The 24,554-nt window shown below is 45.9% G+C and overlaps 2 protein-coding genes, 1 long non-coding RNA gene and 1 pseudogene across 9 annotated transcripts; 2 read left to right on the top strand and 2 right to left on the bottom strand.

Moving 5' to 3' along the window:
• Positions 1–72: 72 nt before the first annotated feature.
• On the top strand, positions 73–637 carry LOC143442880 (uncharacterized). The gene is made up of 3 exons (XR_013111462.1): positions 73–202; positions 312–405; positions 506–637. It is a non-coding gene; the product is annotated as an uncharacterized LOC143442880 (long non-coding RNA).
• On the bottom strand, positions 280–1,251 carry Smim22 (small integral membrane protein 22). Of its 5 annotated transcripts, none has more exons than XM_076937341.1 (4): positions 1,105–1,251; positions 697–841; positions 525–619; positions 280–381 (listed from the first exon to the last, which is right to left on the bottom strand). In XM_076937341.1, the coding sequence occupies exons 2-4, from the start codon at positions 830–832 to the stop codon at positions 340–342; spliced, it is 273 nt and encodes a 90-aa protein (XP_076793456.1). In that variant the 5' UTR covers positions 833–841; positions 1,105–1,251; the 3' UTR covers positions 280–339. The 5 variants fall into 5 exon arrangements, 3 of the variants coding, with proteins under 3 accessions (XP_076793456.1, XP_034363181.1, XP_076793457.1); XM_034507290.2 differs by having other exon boundaries at positions 540–619; positions 1,105–1,249; XM_076937342.1 differs by having other exon boundaries at positions 1,144–1,239.
• On the top strand, positions 1,250–20,963 carry Septin12 (septin 12). Of its 3 annotated transcripts, none has more exons than XM_076937338.1 (12): positions 1,250–1,987; positions 3,363–3,476; positions 6,982–7,057; positions 8,386–8,573; positions 13,765–13,890; positions 13,962–14,043; positions 15,825–15,962; positions 16,099–16,216; positions 16,305–16,400; positions 19,683–19,779; positions 20,480–20,531; positions 20,620–20,963. In XM_076937338.1, exons 4-12 carry the CDS (start codon positions 8,414–8,416, stop codon positions 20,822–20,824), a joined length of 1,074 nt encoding a protein of 357 aa, XP_076793453.1. In that variant the 5' UTR covers positions 1,250–1,987; positions 3,363–3,476; positions 6,982–7,057; positions 8,386–8,413; the 3' UTR covers positions 20,825–20,963. The 3 variants fall into 3 exon arrangements, with proteins under 3 accessions (XP_076793453.1, XP_034362423.1, XP_076793455.1); XM_034506532.3 differs by having other exon boundaries at positions 1,250–2,669; XM_076937340.1 differs by lacking the exon at positions 8,386–8,573 and having other exon boundaries at positions 1,250–3,476.
• Positions 20,964–21,077: 114 nt separating this feature from the next.
• On the bottom strand, positions 21,078–24,217 carry LOC117710379 (DNA repair and recombination protein RAD54B pseudogene; annotated as a pseudogene).
• Positions 24,218–24,554: the final 337 nt, after the last annotated feature.

The raw sequence follows: 24,554 nt of genomic DNA, 5'->3' as shown, positions 1-24,554 counted from the left end.
GAACTCACTCGGTAGACCAGGCTGGCCTCGAACTCAGAAATCCACCTGCCTCTGCCTCCCAAGTGCTGGGATTAAAGGCGTGCGCCACCACCGCCCGGCTCCTGATTTTCAATTCCGCCTTTGAGGTGGAGTTCATAATCTTGCCTCAGCCTCTTGAATGCTGACATCACAACCTGTGCCCAGACTGCAGAGCGCCCCACGGGTTAGTGGAAGTTCAGACTGTAAAAGGGAAGCACCACACTGCCCCCAGCAGGATTACAACACAATCCAAACTCAGGCTTTGGCAAACATGGCTCTTTACTGTCATCCAGCAGGGCCCATGCCAAGGGCAAGCTAGCATTAAGGTTCCAGGGCCAAATTGTCCATGCCCTTAGGCTTTTCCTGCAAGAGAAACAGAAGGGCCTGGTAAGTAACACTCTGAAGCTCTGCCTGCCCACCCCAGTGCAGCTATGAGGGCGGCTTCTATGGGAGCCCTCATCTCTGAGGGGCACCCGCCCTTCTTAAGTTCATCTTCCCAGGCTCACCTTCCCGGGGCTCACCTTCCGGGGCCTGGGGGAGGTGCAGCAGCAGCAGCAGCAGCAGTGGACAACAACCAGGAACAGCAACACCACCACAGTGCCTGGAGACCAGAGAGGCACCCAAATGTGGCCCTGCCCTAACACCAGGGTAGGGCCTTGTATCAGGAGCTGCACTCACCTGCAAACGTGAGAAAGACCACAAGGGCAGCGATGTCCCATTCAGACTGGAACAGCTGCCGGCTCCTCAGCCTCCCCAGTACTTCCTCTGCAGTGACCTCCAGCTTATGCTTCAGCTCATCAGCAGAAAGTCCCATCTCAGCTACCTGCCCCAGCCCCCCAAAGGGCCACCTCAGTCCAGGCCTCTCTCAGGCCGTACACAGTCTGACCCTACCCTGAAATGACCCCTGACCCCTCTGTTTTCCTCAGCCTCTGCACTGTTCCACCCCCCTTCCTCCATTCCCTCTGCTCCAGACCCAGCAACCTCTGCCCCACCAGCTCCTCCGCAGACCTACTTGTCTCCCCTAGACCTTTGGCCCCCACGCTGACCCTGACCTGGGCAGCCCCAACCCACCCACCATCCCCTTACCTCCTCTCTCCCTAGCAAGGCTGCTTCCAGTGTCCCCACCTGTCTCTAGTGGCACCCTCTCCCCCAAGCCAGGTAGGTCCTGGGAATTCACACTGCTTCCTGCTTCCGGGATCCTGCACCACCTGAAGCCTTAGCAACCAGCCCCGCCCTCCTCTCCAGGGCCTGCTGCCAGGCAAAGGCCAGGGGCCAGCTGACTGCAGGGGCCTAGGAAGGAAAGCCACAGAGCTAACAGTTGCTCTGCACCCTGGAATTTTTGTCACCTATTCTTAGTATCCCAGATGCCTTAGTTGTTTTTCTATTACTGTGACCAAACACCATGACCAAGATAACTTATTTTTAAAAAAGCGTTTAATGGGGACTCACATTCCAGAGGGTTAGAGTCCATAAGGGCTTGGGGTCCTTGCCCTTGGAATGGTGACCCCCAGTGAAAGCAGGTCTCATTGTTCCTGTATTCTTGGCACCTGAGAGTCTAGATGCTGTGCTCAGCCTAGACACATGTGGACATATGTCAACAATTTCTTATTCGTGTGGCTCTTAATGGTTTGGGCAGGGGGAGTATCCAGTGTTGGGGCCCCCCATCTGACACAGCATACATCCCTGGCTTATTCAGAGTGATTACAAAGAGATAACCTCACTAGTCCCCCCTTTTTCTCCCTCCACATGTGCAAACTGGGGGTTGGGAACATAGCCGAGTTGGTGTGTTGCCTACAATGGATTTGATCCCCGGCACCACATGAACTGCACTTGTAATTCCATACTTAGAGGTAAAAGAAAATAAGAAGTTCAAGGCTGTCCTCAACTACATAATAAACTTGAAGCCAGGCCGAAGTTCATGAAGCTATTTTTTAAAAGGATTGGGGAGGCCAGCAAGATGGCTCAACAGGTAATGGTGCTGCCAACGAGCTGGGTAAGCGGGAGATCAATTCCTGGAACCCACATGATGGAGAGGACTCTGTCAGATTGTCCATTCACTTCCACGTGCACACTGTGCCACGTGGGTTGATGTGTTCGCATGCGCAGTAAAAGAAGGAAGGAAGGAAAAAAGAAACAAAGTGAGGGAGGAAGGAAGGAAGGAAGGAAGGAAGAAGGAAAGGGAAGAAAGAAAGCTGGGGCATTGTGACATTAAGCAACTAATGAAAAGTCATAAATACACTTAATTGATTCATTTTCTGTTGTGACTGGGACAGACCTCAGGCTCAGAAGCTCCAAAGAGAGCATGCAGATTCTCTTAAAGGTATACAGACCAGACTCCAGTGAAGACTGGCTGGGCTGTTAGGGGATAGATATCTTCTGATTTTCTAGCCTGCAAGACCATGGCAGTGTGTAAGATTAGGTACATCCTCTGACTGTCTGTTTTAGTAGTCATGTCTATAAAGTGGAACATGGCCCGTGTCTTCCTCAGGTACTTAGGTTGGGGGGAGGGGTTGTTTTTGTTTTGTCTTGTCTTCTTTTGTTTTAAATTGTTTTGGAGAAACTGTCTTTCTATATAGCCCTGACTGTTCTAGAACTCACTATGTAGACAAGGCTGTTCTTGAACTCATAGAAATCCATCCCTGGAATTAAAGGTATGTGCGACCACACCCAGCCTCAGGATGATGTGGGAATTCCGTGATCCTGTGAAGTTTTCTCAGAACAGTGGGATGCTGTGTTAGTTGCTTGTATTTCATTGTGATCAAGTAGCTGGGAAAAACAAGGAAGGCAGGGTTGACTCTAGATCATGGTTTTAGTCCCTGGAACCAATGTCTGTCCTAGTAAGTGTTACTATTGCTGTGGTAAAACACCATAAGTAAGAGCAACTTGGGAAAGAAAGGGCTTATTTGACTTACATATCCTGAGTCACAGTCCACTGAGGGAAGCTAAGTCAGAGACTCAAACAAGACAGGAACCTGGAGGCAGGCGCTGAAACAGAAGCCATGAGGGAGTACTGCTTACTGGCTTGTTCTTCATGGCTTATTCAGCCTGCTTTCTTAAAGCACAGCTCTGGGATAGCACTGCCCACAATGGTCTGGGCCCTCCCCATCTGATTAAGAAAATGCCTGGCAGGCAGTGGTGGCGCACACCTTTAATCCCAGCATTTGGGAGGTAGTGGCAGGTGGATTTTTGAGTTCAAGGCCAGCCTGGTCTACAGAGTGAGTTCCAGGACAGCCTGGGCTACACAGAGAAACCCTGTCTAGAACAAAGGGGGGAAAATGCCCTACAGGTCTACCTACAGCCCAATCTTATGGAAGCATTTCTCAACTGACGTTCCCTTCTCTCAGATGACTCCAGCCTGGAGTTGATTCCGAAGTACAGTGCTGTCTTGAAGGCAAGCGAGAAGTGGGGAAGCTCAAGAGGAAGAGAGCAAAAGAGAGCAGAGACCATCTGAAACTAGGGTAGGTAAAGTGAGTACTTTGGGGGTAAGGCCTGTAAAGACAAGCCATATGGCATTGTCACCCGTTGTCACCAATGAGTGATGGCTAGTTTTATGTCAATCTAACATGGCTAGAGTCACCAGAGAAAAGGGACCATCAACTGAAAAAAAAATACTTCTACACAGGGTGGTGAGGTTGTGTGCCTTTAATCCCAGTACTTGGAAGGTAGAGGTAGGCAAATCTCAATAAATTCAAGGCCAGCTGGGTCTACAGAGCGAGTTCCAGGAACACACAAAGAAGCCCTGTCTCAAAAAAAAAAAAAAAAAAAAAAAAAAAAAAAAAAAAAAACAAAACAAAAAAAAAAAACAAATAAATAAGTAGATAGATAGATAGACAGACAGACAGACAGACAGACAGATAGGCTGTAGGTAAGCTTGTGGGACATTTTCTCAAATAGTGGTTGGCAGAGAAGGGCCCAGCCTATTGTGGGTGGTGCCACTCCTGGGCTGGTGATCCTGGGTTCTATAAGAACATGAGGAGCAAGCCAGTAAGTAGCACCCTCCATGGGCTCTGCATCAGTTCCTGCCTCCAGGTTCCTGCCCTGCTTAATTAAGTTCCTGTCCTGACTTCCTTTGATGATGAACTGATGTGGAAGGTTAAGCCAAATAAACCCTTTCCTCAGCTTGCTTTTGTCAAGTGTTTCATGGAAGCAGTTGAAAGGAACAACACACCTGCTCAGCCACCTCAGCAGCCTAAAAGTTTTGGGTTAAAATCTAACAGTCAACCACTCAAGTACCCTCTCCATGAGTAAACTTCACTGCTTGGTAATCTCCAGTAATCTAAAAGCCAACAGGTCTTGTACAGGCACTCATATCCCTAAGCTCCACCCCTCTCACAGCCTTCCATCCCTAAGGTTTGGCCACTTTTAACACCTGCTGCTGGAGGCTGTGGAATCTTTGTCATAGGATCTGGTCCTCTATGTGACTAGCATTTGAAACAGCTCAACCAAAGCTTGCATTACAGAAAGTCCACCATGTCTAGAGTTAAGGAAGAAAAAGCGAAATGCAGCTGTACACACCTGTAATCCAAGCACTTTGGTTACATGTGGAACAGCCTGGGCATATGACAGTGTTTTAAAAGTAACGTGTTAAGGAGGCATCCGGCCCATTCAAGAGGACAGTGTCCAGGGGCTTACTTATTTATTTTCAGTGTGTATATGTACATGTTTGTATGTGTCTGCACATCTGTGTGTGGATACGGATGCACGTGTGTGCAGGACAGAGGTTGATATCTGGATCTTCTGTAGTCATTTCCCACCTTTTTGAGAAATAAGGGTCTCGCTGGGGCTCATTGGTTAGGCCAGCTGGCTAGTGAACCCCCAGGAAACTGCCTGTCTCTGCTTCCCAGAGACAAAGTTGGGGGTTACAGGCACATATCACCATGCCAGACTTTTTAGATGGATGCTGGGGATCTCAACCCAAATCTTCATACTTGTATGGCAAAAACTTTACAAACTGAGCCATCTCCTCCAGTCCTCTCCCCACCCCCTTTTAAAGATTTATTTTTATATTTTTAAATTTATTTATTTATTTATTTATTTATTTATTTATGTGTGTGTGTGTAGACTGTGCCTTCCCAGGCCAGGAAGAGAATGCTGTATCACCTGAAGGTATAGTTACAGTTGGCTGTTGCTGGGGAGGAGAGGGGCATCCCAAACACCACTTCTTTCTTGTGGTTCTGAAAGAAAATTTTGAAATAGGCCCAAACTAATAAAAATAGCAGAGCCCTGTGATTCCTTTTCCTTAACCTAAATAGTTAAAAATGCCTGTCGGCAGGTTTGAGCCCAGTTAATTAGTTACAGAGGAGGTGGAGTTACAAGACAAAGGCCTGTTGAAACATCCCAGAAACTGACTGGCCAAAAGAGGAACTACACCCTGCCCCCATGGACCAGTACAGCCTGCTGATGTTCAAAAAAATAAAACAACCAATCATGTACACCTGCACAAAAGTTCCCCCTTTCCCCACCCCGCCCATATATAAACCCTAGACCCCTGAGCCGAGGGGTTAGTCCCCCTATCTTCTATGTGAGATATGGAGATATGGGCTGGCCCAGAGCTCTGATATTAAACCACCTCGTGTGCTTGCAACAAGTCGGTCTCTTGTGCGTCCTTGGGTGCCTGCCATCCTGAGACTCGAGTGGGGTCCCCCTGGGGTCCCCTTCTGGGGAGTCTTAGGCCTTTCATTTCTCTGAGTGGGAAGAGTGGCGGCAGGAGGGTGGGGGGACAAGACTTGGTCTTAGGAGATATTTAGGGTTGCTGTTTAATAATAAAATGTTTATCTATCTTAAGTCTAAGTCACTTTGCTGTGGTAGCTGACCTGCCTGTCTGAGTTCCTTTCAGGTCAGAAAACTGCAGTCTCTGGCATTTGGTACCTCATAGTAAAACAGCAGGAGGCTGGGGTTCGGGTGTTTGGGGGTGGGAGAGATTAAGTAAAGGGTTAATTGCTAAATCTTTTTTCCTCTTGTCCAGAAGCCTCTCTTTGTCTGGCTGGGGGGAGGTTTAGAGTAATAAATTTCTATTGAACAAGGAGAAGAAAGTCACACATGAAGAAAAAAAAACTTTATGCAAATAAATATGGATAAATTCACATAAATTTATGTACAGGTTCATACACATTCAGACATCTCCAGTCAAACCAGTTGGGTCCAGCTTGCATACATTCTCACAATTACATACTTACACACACACATCCACACTTACATATGCCTATGGAGCAAAAGCCCAAGCACCAGTACAGAAAGAACTTACTCATTCTGGATGAAGAATGAGCTCCAATCTTTATTGCATATATAGAGAAAAAGCTTCTACCCTTTTACTGCTAAATGAATTAAACCCAAGTCTGTATGAAGAAAGCTTTGTCCTCTTTAGTAAGACTAAGCCTGCCTTGTTATTAAGAAAAGACCTGTTCTGTCCCATGGTAAGGAGAAGCTGCCTGCTCCTTCTTCTTCTTCTTCTTCTTCTTTTTTTTTTCTGAGACAGGGTTTCTCTGTTTAGCCCGGTCTGTCCTGGAACTCACTCTGTAGACCAGGCTGGCCTCGAACTCAGAAATCTGCCTGCCTCTGCCTCCCAAGTGCTGGGACTAAAGGCATGCGCCACCACCGCCAGGCTGCCTGCTCCTTCTGCTCCCTCTGCACCTTCTTCTTTTTTCCCCTTTCCCTCTGCACTCTGCATATTACTTTCTTAATTTTTTTATGTTGCCTTAATACTTTCTAAGTTATTCCTAATTTTGCTGTTATTCTATGTATGGATATTTTGCCTGTATGCATGTCTGTGCACTGTGTGTGTGATGCCCTAGAAGGCTAAAGAGGTTGTCATATCCCCCAGGACTGGAGTTTTTCATAGTTGTGAGCCATCATGTATGGGTGCTAGGGATCTAACTTGGATCCTCTGTAAGAGCAGTCATTCTAACTCTGAGCCATCTCTGCAGCCTTACCTCATACCTTTTTTTCTTTTCTTTTTTGAGACAGGATCTAGCTGTATAGCTGAAGATGGCTTAAAGTTCACAATCCTCCTGCCTCAGCTTCTCAAGTGCTGGAATTTCAGGTATGTTCCACCATGCCTTCTTCTCATCTAAAGTATACTGGTATAAGATATTTTCCTGTAAGCAGGAAACAGGAAGAAACAGCCTGACTGCTTCTCCAGCTCTGCCATTTCCTCCCAGGGTGACCTTGAGCTTCTCTTAGCCTGAGATGTAAACATCACTTTATAGGGTACAGATTCCTTAGCATCCCAGGGCTCCCCAGTGGATAGTTGTAGTTAACCCATAGGAGGATGCCTACTTCTAGACAGTGGCCCAAAAGCTAAGGCTCAGGGACTGGGAAACGGAACTGGGTTTTATCAACCTAGAGTCTTGATGCAGGAGCTGACTGGGTGCCTGGGATCCCCCTCTATCTGGGAGTCTTGTGTGATTAGGTCAGGGTCATTGCCAGGTGTTGGGGTCAAGGGCTTAGGAAGCAGGAATAGGTAAGTCCCTGGCCTTAGCCCCTCCTGCCTGAGGGGGAGGGGGTAGGTCACAGGAAGGAGGAAGGAAGCTGGGGTTCTGTGGCTAACTGCCAGCCCTCCCCTCCCCCTCAGCACAGCCTGCCAGCTACTCCCAGCTCCCCAAAGGGACTCATCCACCAGGTGCTATATGAGTCAGCTTTTCTTTCTCTGTGTCCTCTGCTGCTTGCCCACGGGTCCCTGTCCTTCTGCTCTTCTTCCTCCCAGGCATTATAACCTACCTCTGATCTGTGTGTGAATGAGTGTGTGAGTGTGTGTGTCTTTCCTTTGAGATCTGTCTGTCTCTTCATCTCTTCCAACCCTGCTCTTTGAGCTCCTTCCCCAAGTTGGGATATGAATAGCACTTTCCTGCCAACTGTAACTCTTTAAGGACTCCAGTCTAGACATAAATACTAGGGTCTGAGTGGAGGGTCATTGACATCCTATTGTAAGGATGAGGGGGAATTTCTGAAACCAGCATGTCTCAGGATGGGGACTCAACGCCCCCAGCCTTCCACCTGAGATCATGGAGACTCAGTCTTACCAGAGGATATAGAACATAGCCAGGAACAACACCCTCAGTCAGCGTTTAGAAGTGAGAACTTCCAGCCAGGTATGCTGGTAAACATTTATAATCCCAGCACTTAGGAAACTGAGGCAGAAGGATTGCCACAAACTCAAGACTGTCCTGGTCTAAGCTACATAGGGAGTTCCAGATTGGCCTAGACTACAGTATAAAACTGCAGTATAAAAAGTCTTTGTCTCTTTTCCAGAGTTCTGGGATTAAAGGCATGCACCATTGCCACCTAAGACTTTTTCTTAAAAGTTTACTCAGAGTAGCCCCTCTGAGCCCAGTCATAGCAACACAACACTTCTCTCCAAAAATCTCCCAGCAACAGGTACCATTGTACCCTTGGCCCCATGGATGGGAGGCGACCACCCTCTCCCTGCTCTTCGAGGCCCTCCAGCCCCAGGACCCCACCCTGTGAGATGTTTGCTCCTGTGGGCATTGAGGCTGTGCTAGACCAGCTGCGGATCAAGGCTATGAAGACTGGGTTTGAGTTCAATATCATGGTAGTAGGTGAGTTAGGGGCAGAGCCACAGAGGGGAGGATGAATGAAGGCATCTCACCTGTCCTGGACTCAGTCTTCTGATCTGCAGGGGCATCTGACCTAACAGCTCACAGGAGGCTGAAATGAAATATATGAGATATCAGCCAGAACTGGATTGCTCCAGCTAAGGATAATCATGAAGAGCCTTCCAGTGCAGCGACCACACATGCCTGTGCTGTAGTACTGATCCTGATTCACCACACATGACTGTGCTGTAGTACTGATCCTGATTCACCACGCATGACTGTGCTGCAGTACTGATCCTGACTCACCACACATGACTGTGCTGCAGTACTGATCCTGATTCACCACGAATGACTGTGCTGCAGTACTTACTGATCCTGATTCACCACGCATGACTGTGCTGTAGTACTGATCCTGATTCACCACACATGCCTGTGCTGTAGTACTGATCCTGATTCACCACACATGACTGTGCTGCAGAACTGATCCTGATTCACCACGAATGACTGTGCTGCAGTACTTACTGATCCTGATTCACCACGCATGACTGTGCTGTAGTACTGATCCTGATTCACCACGCATGCCTGTGCTGTAGTACTGATCCTGATTCACCACGCATGCCTGTGCTGTAGTACTGATCCTGATTCACCACGCATGACTGTGCTGTAGTACTGATCCTGATTCACCACGCATGCCTGTGCTGTAGTACTGATCCTGATTCACCACACATGACTGTGCTGCAGAACTGATCCTGATTCACCACGAATGACTGTGCTGCAGTACTTACTGATCCTGATTCACCACGCATGACTGTGCTGTAGTACTGATCCTGATTCACCACGCATGCCTGTGCTGTAGTACTGATCCTGATTCACCACGCATGCCTGTGCTGTAGTACTGATCCTGATTCACCACACATGACTGTGCTGCAGAACTGATCCTGATTCACCACGAATGACTGTGCTGCAGTACTTACTGATCCTGATTCACCACACATGACTGTGCTGTAGTACTGATCCTGATTCACCACACATGACTGTGCTGCAGAACTGATCCTGATTCACCACGAATGACTGTGCTGCAGTACTTACTGATCCTGATTCACCACGCATGACTGTGCTGCAGTACTGATCCTGACTCACCACACATGACTGTGCTGCAGTACTGATCCTGATTCACCACGAATGACTGTGCTGCAGTACTTACTGATCCTGATTCACCACGCATGCCTGTGCTGTAGTACTGATCCTGATTCACCACGCATGACTGTGCTGTAGTACTGATCCTGATTCACCACGCATGCCTGTGCTGTAGTACTGATCCTGATTCACCACACATGACTGTGCTGTAGTACTGATCCTGATTCACCACGCATGACTGTGCTGTAGTACTGATCCTGATTCACCACGCATGACTGTGCTGTAGTACTGATCCTGATTCACCACACATGACTGTGCTGCAGTACTGATCTTGATTCACCACACATGACTGTGCTGCAGTACTGATCCTGATTCACCACACATGACTGTGCTGTAGTACTGATCCTGATTCACCACACATGTCTGTGCTGCAGTACTGATCCTGATTCACCACACATGACTGTGCTGCAGTACTGATCCTGATTCAGTAGATGGCTTAGAACCCACAGAGTGGAAGAGGAGCCCATTCTCAAAAGTTTTCCTCTTATTCCTCTGTATGTGCATCTACATACATATGTACACACACACACACACACACACACACACACACACACACACCAAAACAAAACAAGGTGTTTTAAACGAGAGAGGGATCTGGGCAGTGGTGGCACATACCTTTCATCCCAGCACTCAGGACAACCTGGTCTACAACCAGGGTTACACAGAAAAACCCTAGAGAGAGAGAGAGAGAGAGAGAGAGAAAGAGAGAGAGAGAGAGAGAGATGTTGTGGCCTTTACTCGCTTGGGGGCCAAAGTGTTGGGACCTGTGCTCTGCCTCAACACTTTGGGGCAAGGTGTTCTAGTCAAGAGAGAGAGTGGGGCTCTTGGGGCAGGAGACATGAAGAATGGAGACAAGACAGGGTGTGATCAAGTCTTTTCTATTGAAGGGAATTCTGAGGTATTTATATACACAAGCAGGAGAACACAGGTGAAAACACTTTACCACGTGCACCATACAGCTGAGGTCACTAAACAGCAAAACAAGCTATGTGGGATAGACAATATATTTATCAGAGTGTGCTTCAGCTGTTATAGGCTTTTGACAACCAAGTCTTTCATCAGGGTATATGGTTCCAGATGGCTGCAAAGTTGATCTAGCTGCTTTCTACTAAAGTCGGCTCCCAACACAGAGAGAGAGAGAGAGAGAGAGAGAGAGAGAGAGAGAGAAGAGAGAGAGGGAGAAAGAGAGAGAGAGAGAGAGAGAGAGAGAGAGAGAGAGAGAGAGAGAGAGAGCCCTGGATTCAGTCACTAGCACTACAGAAACTGGGCATGGTGATGCATGCCTGTAATCTCAACACTTAGGAAATGGAGTCAGGAAGCATTCAAGTCTTCATGAGTAACCTAGCCAGCCTGAAACCATCCTAGGCTACATGACACACTGTCTGGGGGAGTGGGAAAGAGAGGGGCCTAGAGAAATGGTTCTGTGGTTAAGATCACTAGCTGTTCTTCCAGAGGACCTGGGTTCAATTTCTATCACCCACGTGGCAGCTCACAACTGTCATTCCAGTTCTAGGGGATCCAATGTCCTCTTTTGGCCTCTTGAGGGCGATCCACATATGTTATCACAGACGTGTGTGTATCCAAAGCACTCAAATGTAAAATAAACATAAACATATCTTTAGAGGAACAAACAAGCAGATGCTACAGATCCCTGAGACTGTACTTGCATCTGTAAGCAGTGGGTCAGAGAGATGGAGAAGCAACTCAGTAGTTCTTCCCACATAAGCCATGAAAACTGGAGGCTGAGGCTGCAGAGCCAAGTAGAAAGGCGGGCTGCAGTGCCTGCTTGCATTCCCAGCAGTGCAAAGGACTCACAAAGGTGAATCTAGTCTTCACATGCATAAATGCATGCATGCATGCCCACTCACGTTGTCTTACTTAACTGATCTATTGCTGTGAAGAGATGCCATGACCAAGGCAACTTTGTTGTTGTTATTGTTTTGAGTTTTTCGTTGTTTGTTTGTGTTGTAAAGATTTTTTAATCCCAATCTGAGGTGTCTACCCTGCCTTGATCATTTAGTTCCCAGATAAAAGGCACACACAACCTTAATATTTACACTAAGCCTTGAACAGTGCAAGAGCTGGGCAGATACCTACCTACCCTCTATGTTATTAGCATCTACTTTACTAATGAGAACTCTGAGTTACTACTTACTATATTTCATCTGGGCTGCTCTTAACTCCAAATGGCCAGTCCTCAGGGCCACCTTTTCATAACTCACCTCACCTGTGGAGGCTTCTCCTCCATTGCCTCTTCTCTTTTCCTTTCCCCTCCCCTCCCCTCCCCTCCTTTCCTCTCTCTCTCTCTCTCTCTCTCTCTCTCTCTCTCTCTCTCTCTCTCTCTCTCTCTCTCTCCTGGTTCTCCTCCAACCCCAAGCCCAGAAATCCTAAACCTCGCCTATGTCCCTTCTGCCCAGCTATCGGCTGTCAGCATCTTTAGTTACCAGTCAGAAATATCTTGGGGGGCAAGGTCATACAGTGTCACTTGAGTCTAAGTGCAGACTCCCTCTCCTCTGGGGCAACCAGGTCTTGAGGAACCAAGATTAGCATTCAAATACAAGCAGCATCAGGCCAATCTACTACATTTCCCCCTTTTTGTCCAATTAAAAAGGCTCTTTTTCTTATAGTAACAAACAATTATGAAAATTATCAAGTATGAATTACATTTAAAAGTCTAGTCTTTTTATTTTGTAATTTAGATGAGGTACTTTACCATCTATCTTATTTTAATGAGTTTAAAATTTTGTGCCTAAATCATCTTTCAATTTAGTATTACCATCCAGAAAACATTTTGTAAAAAAAATCTAGAACACCACCTTTTACACTAAACAAGTTCAATTGTGAGATTATATCTAATTTTCAACCCCATCAGAGATTTGAGAAGGAACAAAATTGAGAATGTATGAAGTGTAGGGTTGCAGCCTCCAAAAATCAAGAAATAACAGAGATAGCTTATATTGCTGGACAGTCCCCAGTATTGCTTGTAACATTGGAGCATCTGTCTTCAGACTTCTGGCCCAGAACATCTCACAGACCTTAAATGAAGCAGGAGTTATGAATTATGAATTATGAATTAGTTTACCCTGTCTTGGGAGAGTTTGCAATCAACTATCCTGCATCCATTTGTTCTTTTTGGACAGCATTTTGTTTGCAATAAAGTTAGGGCATTTTTCCCTCAGTGGCTAGCCTGCCACAACTGAAGCAACTCTATATGGAGGTAATTGATGTTCAGTATCTTCCTTGAAGTGGAATGGGGTACTGTCCCAAGCAGAACTGTCTTGAGGAGCCAACATTAGCATTTAAATACAAGCAGCATCAGGCCAACCCACTACAGCTTGTTTGTTTTCCAGACAGGATTTCACTATGTAGCTCTGCCTCTCCTGGAACTTACTTACTATGTAGACCAGGCTAGCTTCAAACCCACAACAATCCGCCTGCCTCTGCCTTCCAAGTGCTGGGATTAAAGGTGTGTGCCATGATGCCCGGCTACAGGCAACTTATAAAAACCATCATTTATGTAGGGTTTGTTTAGTGTTTAAGAGGGTCAGTTTCTGATCCTCATGGCAGGAAGCCATGGCAGCAGGCAAGCATGGGTTGGAGGCATGGGAACAGCAGCTGAGGCTCACATTTGCTCTGAAGACTTACATGGGCAGAGAGGGAGGGACTAACTGGCTGAGCTTGGGCTTCTTAAACCTCGAGGCCACGCCCAGTGACTTACCTCATCAATAAGGCCACGCCCAGTGACTTGCCTCATCAATAAGGCCACATCTACTGCTTTTAACTGGAAACCAAGTATTCACATATGAGCCTGCAGAGGCCACTCTCATTCAAACCATCCCACAGAGGTGCATGTGCACGTGCGAACACACACTCACACACGTGCACACACACCCGTGTGCGCACACACACACTCACACATACACACTCACTTACACATATACAAATAGTTTGAGATACATATCCTAACAGACTATGGCCACTGTGTTCTGCATCTTAGGGCAGAGTGGGCTAGGCAAGTCCACCATGGTGAACACACTGTTCAAGTCCAAAGTATGGCAGTCAACTGTACCCAACCTGGATGTACCCATGCCACAGACATTGGAGCTGCACTCTGTGACCCATGGTGAGTGACCCTGCCCCCCACCCCCCGAGGCCCAGCCAGGGCCATAGTCTTTCATGTCTCTCCCTCTACAGTCATCGAAGAGAAGGGATTGAAGCTGAAGCTGACGGTGACAGATACACCTGGCTTTGGAGACCAGATCAACAATGACAAGTGGTGGGTCCTGGGGTGGGCAGCCCCTGTCCCTGCAAGGTCTGTGAGAAACCATCCTGCTCTGTTTCCTTCTGTATACAATGTGTGTACTACTCTCTTTCTCCAAAATTGAAGCGTGTTGAGTATGCACAGGTCTCAGGCAGCTGTCTACTACAGAACTGGTGCTCAATAAAAGCACCAGAAATCTATACTTCTGTAATCCCTGGACTCTTCCAACTGAAGCAGAAGGGTCATGAGTTCAAGGCCAGCCAGAGCTACAAGACTGTCATGTCAGAAGAAAAAGTGAAGAATGGGCTGAGCATATGTATAGCTTTGAGTTACACTTGAGCGTTAGAATGCCTCCACAGTATGTGTGAACCCTGGGCTCCATCTCCAAGAGCATGGTCAGCAGATTTGTTGGAGTGTTGAGCTGACAAGAGCAGGGAGGACCCAGCAGAGGACTGAAGAGATTCTTGGGTGGCTGGAGAGATGTAAAGTGCTTGTCTTGAAAACGTGAGGATCTGAGCTTAGTTCCCAGATTAAAAACCATGAGCTCATGTGGGGGTTGGGGAGTGGGGGTGGGAAGAGAAGCCAGGGATGGCCATGCATTCCTGAGGTCCTATTACTGGGGAAACAGACAGGAGGGTCCTAGGGTTTGGCTGGCTAATCAGTCTAGCTCAAAATACAAGGTAAAGTCAGGTGAGGTAGTACCCGTCTTTTGCTCTTTTTGAAACGTGGTCTCACTATACATAGCGAGCTCTGGCTCATAGTAGGTCTGGATGTCTTAGAACTTACTATGTAGACCAGGCTAGCCTCAAACTCACAGAGATCCACCTGCCTCTGCCTCCTAAGTGCTGGAATTAAAACACATACGACTATGCCCAGCTGGCACCTGCCTTTAATCCCATCACTTGCTCAGGAGACAAAGGCAGGTGCGTCTCTCTGAACTCAAGAACAGCTTCGTTTCCATAGAGAGTTCCAAGTCAGGCAGAGCTACACAGAGAGCTCATAGAGAGCAACTAAGGAAAAGAGCCAAAGACTGACCTCTGACCTCCACACACATGTACATACATGTGCGCGCGCGTGCACACACACAGAGAGACATATACACAATGACTCTTGCACCCACCAAGTCACCAGGTGAGAAATAATGGTGTCCTGAACCATGCTGGTGACCAATTGTCATTTAATAAGCAAGCAAATTTTATATACATATGATATGTATGCTAGTATATGCATTTTATATACAGATGACATGTATGTTAGTCTATGCATTTTATATACATATGACATGTATGTTAGTACATGCATTTTATATACATATGATGTGTATGTTAGTCTATGCATTTTATATACATATGACGTGTATGTTAGTCTATGCATTTTATATACATATGATATGTATGTTAGTCTATGCATTTTATATACAGATGACATGTATGTTAGCATATGCATGTGTTGATGCTGGAGAATAAACAGAGAGTGTGGTATGTGTTAGCAAACATCGAATGGTATCCCAGCTTCAGTTTTTGCTTTTTATTCCAAGACTCAGTTTTCCTAAATTATCCAGGCTGGCTTTGAACTCACTATAATCCTCCTGCCTCAGTTTCTTGAAGAGCTGGCCTATTACACCAGGCTGAGCCAATAAATGCTATTAATATGCTCACTTTATGAATAGGAAATCTTCAACCTCAATGGCGAGAGGCAGAGGTCTCTGTGTGTGTCTCTGCTCATGTAGATAGACCACCCAGAGGCCAGGAGATGTGGGTCCTGGGGGTGGCACTGAGGAGACATCTCTGCCCCAGCTGGGACCCTATCCTGAGCTACATCAACCAACAGTATGAGCAGTATCTACAGGAGGAGCTTCTCATCACCCGCCAGCGCCACATCCCCGACACCCGTGTGCATTGCTGTGTGTACTTTGTGCCACCCACTGGCCACTGGTGAGGTGACCCACTGGCTGTGGGGAGGGCCACTTGGATGGGGGTAGGCATGATGAGAAGGATCCTTGATAGCAGCTTTGGGCTGGCTTTACTTCCCTCACTCATCCACCCAAGCCCCACTGTTACTGTCTTATAGTCTACGGCCCCTGGACATTGAGTTCCTGCGGCGGCTGTGCCGGACTGTGAATGTGGTACCTGTGATTGCCAGGGCTGACAGCCTAACCATTGAAGAACGAGATGCTTTCAGGAGCAGGGTGATCTGGGTGTCCAAGGCAGAGCTGGGTCAATGGGCAGGGAACAGAGTGGTTGGTGAACTGAGGTCATTTGTACTTGGCTCCCCAGATCCAGCAAAACCTGAAAACTCACTGCATTGATGTGTACCCACAGAAGTGTTTCGACGAGGACGTCAATGACAGGCTCCTCAACAGTAAGATCCGGGTAAGATGCAGACAGTGCGAAGGCCAGCAACACCAATGGCATTTGACCTTTACATCTGAAAACTGATCCCTCTCTGCAATCCCAGGAAATGTGTGTATCTGTGTAAAGTTTCCTCATCTGTCCACAAATTCAAGATGAGCAACAAATGGCTCTTATCAGACAACCCATAGAAAAAAATGCTTGCCAGCCTGGCTCTACCTGGAGAGCCATTCTTACATACATCCTTATATACATTCTTACATATAAAGAACTCTTACTACTCAACAATAAGAGACAATCAAAATGTAAAATATACAAGGGAAGCCAGACATGGTGCAAAACATATACCTCTGACATGTTTATGCACACACACACACACACATACACACACACGCTCACGCAAAAATAAATGAGTAAAAAATACAAATGTGCCAGACAGTGGTGGTGAAGCACACACACATCTTTAATCCCAGCACTCAGGAGGCAGAAACAACTGCATCTCTGAGCTGGCCTACAGAGCAAGTTCCAGGACAGCCAGGGTTACACAAAGAAACCCTGTCTTGGAAGAAAACAAACAAAAATTTAACTCTTAGTTCCAGGCGTGGTAGCATAGGTCTGTAATCCCAGCACCCAGGAAGCTGAGGCAGGAGGATTGTGAATACAAGGCCAGTCTGTGTTACATGTTACATTAGATTGGGATATATCGTGATTCCTTATTTCAAAAAACCAGGCCAAGGACTGTGGAGCTGACAAGTTTGAATCTCTGCTTTCAACCGCAAGTAAGTCAACAAGTGTAGAACCTGGCAAACTTCTGCGTGGATGGCCAGACAGTAATATTTTAGACTTTGTGGGCTAGACAGTCTCTGTGCAATTACTCAACCCTGCAGTTGTGGCCTGGGAGGAGCTGCAGAGGAGAGAAAACAATGGGTTTCCTTCTATGCCAATGAAACAGCCTGTATGTAGAGTGTTTGGAAGCCCTGGGCTTTGTCCCCATCACCACAGAAAAGAAACATCCCAGGTCCTCGGTAACTAGCACAGAGTCACAATGCATACCTGCTATGCACGAAGCTGTGATTTTAATCTCTACCATTCCAAACAACAATAATAAAATCAAATATGTTTTAATGATGAAGGCCATGGTGGTACATACCTGTAACCCTTTGATCCCAGTACTTGGGTGGTGGAAGCAGGAGGATCAGAAATTCAAGCCCATCCTTGGCTACATGAGTTCAAGGCCAATCTGGGATAGATGAAATCCCGTCTCAGAAAACAAATTTTTTTTTTTTTGCTTTGGTTTTTTTGTTTCTTTGTTTGTTTGTTTGTTTTGAGACAGGGTTTCTCTGTGTAGCCCTGGTTGTCCTGGAACTTGCTCTGTAGATCAGGCTGGCCTCACACTTATCTGCTTTAAATCTGCCTGCTTCTGAGTGTTGGGATTAAAGGCATGCACCACCATGCCCGGCAGAAAACGAATTTTTAAAATCCAAAGAATAAGGTGTGGTAAGAAGACTCAATAATTAGTTCTGTCAAGCTGAGTGATTTTAATTCTATTCCTGGAACCCATATAGTGGAAGAAAAGAACCAACTACAGACAGACAGACAGACAGACAGACAGACAGCTGGAGAAATGGCTCAAAGGTCAGGAGATTGGATGGATGCTCTTCCAGAAACCCAAGTTCTGTTCACAGAACTCAAGTTAAGCAGCTCAGTATCACCTGTAACTCAGCTCAGGGAATTCAACACCCATCACATGACTCACGCATACAAACTCACACATATACATAATTTAAAATAATATTTTTGAATATTTTTAATTTATTTTGTACTTATGTGTTTGCCTGTGTGTCTGTGTATGTGCCCAAAGAAGTGAGTGAAGTCTGCTCCCTGAAGCTGGAGATCCAGGGAGTTATGCGTGTGCCCGATATGCATACTAGAAATGGAACTTGGGACCTCTGTAAAAGCAACACGTGCTCTTAAACCACTGAGCCATTTCTCCAACCACTGTTTTTAAATCTTGAAAAATAAATACATAGGGCTGGAGAACTGGCTCAGCAGTTAAGAGCACTGACTGCTCTTGCAGAGGTCCTGAGTTCAATTCCCAGCAACCACATGGTGGCTCACAACCATCTGTAATGGGATCTGATGCCCTCTTCTGGTGTATGTCTGAAGACAGCTACAGTGTACTCATATAAGTAAAATAAATAAATATAAAAAATTAAAAATTAAAAATAAATACATAAACATAATTAAAACAAACAAACAAACAAACAAAAAAAACCCAAAACAAAGCCGGTCATGGTGGCAGACACCTTTAATCCCAGTTCTTGGGAGGTAGAGGTAGGAAGATCTCTGTAGGTTCAAGTCCAGCCTAGTCTATATAGCAAGTTAAAGAACAACCAGGGTCCCAGCAAGACCCTGTCTCAAGCAAAATATTTTTTAATTACAATAATACATTTAAAAGATCTATATATTTTAGGTTTATGACAAAGCTGGTGAGATGGCTCAGTGGATAAATGTGTTTGCCAAGCTAGATGACCCGAGTTCCACCCTCAGGAGATAACCAGCCCAAATCGTCCTGTGACAATGTTTCATGGCTTGCAGGTACCACACACATACAGGCGTGCACACATACACACAAATGTATACATGTAATTAATTTTTAAAGTAACCTCTTACTTATGGGAGTTTTTTGTTGTTATGTGGTTTGTTTGTTTTTGAGCCATGATCTATCTTCATAACCCTGGCTGTCTTGGAACTCACAAATGTAGACCAGGCTGGCCTCAAACTCATGGAGATCTGCCTGCCTCTGCCTCCCCAATGCTGTGCCCAATGCAATGCATGCACCACCATGACCTGGGTCCAAAACTGCGCTATCCATGTAGGAGTTGCTAGCACCACCATATGGGCTACACTGCCAACACTTAACCAACCCTGTGGGCACTTCACCATGAGCTAAACAGCCCACGTCAACACCATTTATGCATCTGTTTAATAGAAGGAGTGAGGGTACTATGAACTCCAGCTGGCGTTTTGGGACTTCCTAGGGTTTTTAAAAATATGATTTATTTACTTTTATTTTATGTGTACTGGTGTTTTACCTTCACGAATTTCCGTGTGAGGATGTTGGATCCCCTGAGACTGGAATTTTAGTCAGTTGTACGCTGCCATGTAGGTGTTGAGAATTGAACTCAGGTCCTCTGGAAGATCAGACAGTACTCTTGACCACTGAGCCATCTCTCCAGCCCTGGGACTTCCTAGTTTTATGTGCCCATCTCCTGCCTCAGATTCTCTTTTTCTCTCTTTTAGGAACAGATCCCTTTTGCTGTGGTTGGGGCTGACCGAGAACATATAGTGAATGGGAGATGTGTCCTGGGCCGGAAGACCAAATGGGGCATCATCGAAGGCAAGTTTGGGAAGATAGCAGGCATGCAATGAGTAGGAGGTTGGAAATCAGGGCATACCCTACATCCGTGGCATCCTTCACATGCCTCCTCTGGCATCTGCCCAAACCTGGAAGGCAACCATGACTTGCCAAAACTTAACATAGCCCCACGAAGTGCCTGAAAATAGGATTTCCTTCTGCCTCAGCCTCTCAAGTGCCGAGTTTACAAACCTGGACCACCTCAGCCAGCTCCCTGATTTATTATTACCGTATTATCACCATTATTAAAAACATATGGAGCCAAGCATGGTAGCACATCCATACTCCTAGCGTAGGAGATGTGGAGGCAGGAGAATCAGAAGTCCAAGGTCATCCTCAGCTACTGATCAAGTTTGAGGCCAACCTCAGCTTCATGAGACCTGGGCTCAAAAAAAAAAAAGAGTCATGAATTTTGTCTTTGGTGTAACGGTCCTAGTGTTATCTGTAACGAAGGATAGATTCACTAGTTTAGCAACTAGTTGTAGGAACCAAGCCCCAAGGATACAATAATGAATGAATGAGTATGTCAATGAATGAATTAATGAGTGACTGAATAAACCAAGAAAGAGGAAGTGGGGGAAGACAGGAGACCCATGGCAATAGTGGGTCCCAGAAGGTACCATAGCAGGCAGCAGCTGTGTACTCTGAGAGTACAGAGCTGTGCTAGGTCCATGTCTTGCAGTGGAAAACATGGCGCACTGTGAGTTTCTTCTCCTGAGAGATCTGCTCATCCGGTGAGGTGTGGGGCCCCCTGTGATCGGGTGGCTGCAAAGGGGTCCTGGGACCACTGTGGCCCAGACTGACTTGCCTCCCCTCATTCAGCTCCCATCTCCAAGACCTGAAGGACATCACCCACAATGTACACTACGAGAACTACCGGGTCATCAGACTCAATGAGAGCCACCTGCTGCCCCAGGGGCCAGGCTGGGTGAACCTGGCTCCAGCCTCCCCTGGACAGCTGATGGCCCCTGGACCAGGAAAGGTCCGAAAGCAAGCGAACAAGGAGTCCAAGGACGATGAGTGCTGAGGGACCATAGCCCAAAGCCTGCTAGGCTCCTCCCTTCCTCAGCTGCCAGCCCCCAAAACACATCCTAGAGCGTCTGTGTGAACCTGGAGTTGCTTTGTACAAAGTGCTGTGCTTAGACAACTAAAGGGTTTGTAAACGAGTTTGCCGAGCCAGTCTGATACAAGAATATTGTTCTAGGGGCTGGGGATTTGGCTCAGTTGGTAGAACTCTTTGTCTAAGGTGTCCAAAGCCCCGAGTTTGATCTTCATCACCACATGAGGCCAGGTATAGAATGCACATCTGTAATCTAAGCATTCAAAAGGAAAGAACAGGAGGGTAAGAAATTCAAGGTTTTCCTCAACTGCATAGCCAATCTGGGCTGTAGTACAGAGTTTATTGTTCTCTCTCTCTCTCTCTCTCTCTCTCTCTCTCTGTATATGTGTGTGTATTCTTGGGCTGAGGAAGTAGTTCAATAGAACAGTACTTATCTTAGAATATGATATATATACATTTTTTGCAAACAAATCAGCTTTTATTGTATTTAAAAAGGCAAAGTTCACTATCATAATTTAAATAATTTTGTTCATTTTCAAAATTACATTTAATTCCTATATTAATTTTTAAGAGGAACAAAGGAATTTTAGGAAGTAGTCCTTCATTAGATTGCAGGAGCTCGGTTGGTTATATTCTGGAACAAGAACGACACATTTTCCCTTATTCTTTCAAGAAATGGGTCTGGAAGATTGAAATGGTCTCCAGAAAAATGTTTCCACTGCTTCAGCTGTGACATGGACAGAGGTCTCAAGGAGTTAGACTTCTGAGAGCCGAACTGACACTGTCTAGAGGCGACGGGGGCCTTCCGACACATCTTCAGTGTGATCTTCTCCCCCTGTGCACTCACAGTCAGGCAGGTCATGGGTAACACACTGTGAATTTTCATGTAATGTGAACAAGTTTTCAAGCTCTTCCACTGAAAACTGGATATGCTCAGAAGATCTGGTTAGGTCTACAACGGCCCCAGGAAGGCCTTGCTTACTGACCTGCCTTTGATACATCTTTTCCTCTATTGTCCCTGTAGTCAGGAGTCTGTAAATATGTACAGGATGTTTCTGACCATCTTTCCATACTCTAGACACAGCCTGGATGTCAGTAGCTGGGTTCCAATCCATATCATAGAGAACTAAGTGAGATCCTCCAATAAGATTAAGTCCCATACCACCAGCTTTTGAACTTAATAGAAAAACAAAATCAGTACAGTATTTACTATTGAAACTATCAAAAATTTGCTTCCTTTGAGAGACTGGTGTTTGGCCATCAAGTCTCACACAAGCATATCCATGACGCTTGCAAACTTCTAAAATATTCAAGGTTTGTCTGTAGCTGGATACCAACATCACTTTTCAGTGGGACGAAGTTCAGGGAGCACTGGCAGGAGCCTTCCTAACGCCTGTAGTTTTCCTGACTTGTTCTCAGAGAACTGCAGAGGTTTGTAGCCAGCAGGGAACAGTCAGCAAGCCTTGACACAGATTCCTTTCTTCATTTTCATCACAACTTGAGCTAAACTCTTTACCCTTCACAGAGCTGAACAAGAGGCAAGGGTGACTGCACTGCTCTTTAGGGCTCCTCTGCAGACGAGGTGAGCGCTATTTTCCAGTAGTCCTTTCAGACAGAACCTGACAGACTGAGAACTCAGGAGCTTTCGGTAAAGTTCAATCTGTAGTGCCCCTGGTTGGCAAAAGACTACCTTCTCTATCTTAGGGGGGAGATATTTATTGATGACTTCCTGAGTTCTTCTAAGGATAAAACGTCCACTGAAGCACGTGAGCTCAGTTGCTCTTCTCTCCCCTAACTTTCTTCCGCAGAAGAAGGAGGCTCTCTTGACATAATGATGGGTTCTTCATGTATTTTTCTATAAGAGGACAGAGACCCTAATATTCCTGGATTAATAAAATCAACTAATGCAAAAAAATTTTTCAAATCATTCTGAACTGGGATATCAGTGAGAATTACTCCCTTCTCACAAGAGAGGCTAGAAAGGGCTGCCGTTGTCTTGATACTACTGTTCTTCAAACGGTGCCCCTCATCACAGATCAGAAGGCCAAATGTTATGGTCTTAATTTGATCTAGGGAATGAAGTAACATTTCATAGTTGATGATAAGGACAGAATGAAATGTAGAACTGATAAACCCCTCAACTTTATGGCCCTGATCAAAAGTGAATATCTTCATCCTTTCACTTCCCAGCCATTTTTGAAATTCTTTTCTCCAATTATTCACCAAGCTTCCAGGGTAACAATAAATGTCTTCTTTATTACTGGCTTGCCCCCATAGGGTTCCTGACACTTTAGGGTCCAGATGAGCGAAATACACTGCAACGGTTTTCCTAAACCCATTTTATCAGCAAGAAGAGCACCACATTGGCCAATTGCTCTCATTCTCATCACACACTCTAGAGGAAGATGATTCTGTCTTTCTGATGTGGTCGGAGGTGATGGACTAGGGGAGGGCCTATCACCACATCCACAATAGGAGAGCAGTTCCTATTAAACACCCACTGGTGACTCTTGTCTGGTCGCGGCATACCCAGGGCATTTGGTGTGTTCGGGTCATGGCGTGGTTTGCAGTTTTGCCAGTCGTTCCATCTATTTCCCTTTGCTTGGCTTGATGGTCACACACTTTTGAAAGGGTTAGAAAAGCACTTCCCGGCAGCCTGAGCACTGGGGACAGCAGGACTTTCTACTTCCATACTGAAAACACTTGCCACTGTTGAAGTGCTCAGAAGAGACTGTGCCCAGGATTTCTATCTCTTTCCCATCAGTCATCAGTGTTTGGCCTTCTACATGTTCAAGCTCTTCGAATTTATATCCAATGCCCCTTCCAATATATTCTCCTTCCAAATCTTTCAATGTGAAGGACCTTCCTCTCACAATAAGAATAGCATCGCCTTCCCTTTCTTTGTTTTTCTTGGAAGCTTTACACCAAACAACACTGAAATATTTATGCAAGCTGCTAGCTTTCTTTTTGTGTGCCTTGGACTCTATGATTTCTTTAGAGGCCAAATGAACTGGAGGAAGTGGATCTACTCTAGTCCCGTCACCCATTTCCCTAGGGCTTCCCTCAGCTGGGCAAGGATTTGAACTGCCTGCATCCGGATCATTTTGTGACTGCTCAGCACCTTGCAACAGTTTTGTATCTGGACTCATCTTTGTAATCTCGATACTCACACGTGTATTCCTTCTTCCTGGAGGTACGGATCTTGTTTTTTAAAAGGGATTTCCCTGTACCTGTGCTGCAGATCATCTCAGCTTCAGCAATACTAACCCGGCACACTGACTGAAACCACAGCAGGTTCAGACACCTGCTGCCGACCACCTCAAACTTCCTGCCTTCATACAGCCAAGCACCGGCTGAGCGCACCCTACATTTTTAATATATTTATCTATTGTTGCTAGGAGGATGAGACATATGTCCTCCCACATATATTCTAAATATGTATTTAAAATTTTTATATTTAACTTTTAATTAAAATTAGATTTTATTAATTTAATTACATTTAATTAAAATATTCAAGTATATTTTTAAATTTTTATATGTATTATATATAATATCTTTTTTTTTCATGACTGTTTCTCTGTGTAGCCCTGACTACCCTGGAACTTCCTTTTTAGACCAGGCTGGCCTGGAACTCACAGAGATCCACCTGCTTCTTCCTCCTGAGTGCTAGGATTAAAGGTGTGTGCCACCGTGCCCA

The sequence above is a fragment of the Arvicanthis niloticus genome, chromosome 6 (genome assembly GCF_011762505.2).
Source record: "Arvicanthis niloticus isolate mArvNil1 chromosome 6, mArvNil1.pat.X, whole genome shotgun sequence".
Classification (NCBI taxonomy): Eukaryota; Metazoa; Chordata; class Mammalia; order Rodentia; family Muridae; genus Arvicanthis; species Arvicanthis niloticus.
Note: the sequence above shows the minus strand (reverse complement) of the source record. Positions and strands in the feature narration are given on the sequence as shown.

What these genes read in the sequence shown, in the direction of transcription:
- Septin12 (XM_076937338.1), top strand. Translation starts at nt 8,414, where the DNA reads ATGGATGGGAGGCGACCACCCTCTCCCTGCTCTTCGAGGCCCTCCAGC. An exon ending in CAAATGGGGCATCATCGAAG is followed by an intron (nt 19,780 to 20,479) that starts GCAAGTTTGGGA and finishes CATGTCTTGCAG; the next exon opens with TGGAAAACATGGCGCACTGT. An exon ending in CTGAGAGATCTGCTCATCCG is followed by an intron (nt 20,532 to 20,619) that starts GTGAGGTGTGGG and finishes CCCCTCATTCAG; the next exon opens with CTCCCATCTCCAAGACCTGA.
- Smim22 (XM_076937341.1), bottom strand. Translation starts at nt 832, where the DNA reads ATGGGACTTTCTGCTGATGAGCTGAAGCATAAGCTGGAGGTCACTGCA. An exon ending in GGTCTTTCTCACGTTTGCAG is followed by an intron (nt 620 to 696) that starts GTGAGTGCAGCT and finishes TCTGGTCTCCAG; the next exon opens with GCACTGTGGTGGTGTTGCTG. An exon ending in GGAAGGTGAGCCCCGGGAAG is followed by an intron (nt 382 to 524) that starts GTGAGCCTGGGA and finishes TTTCTCTTGCAG; the next exon opens with GAAAAGCCTAAGGGCATGGA.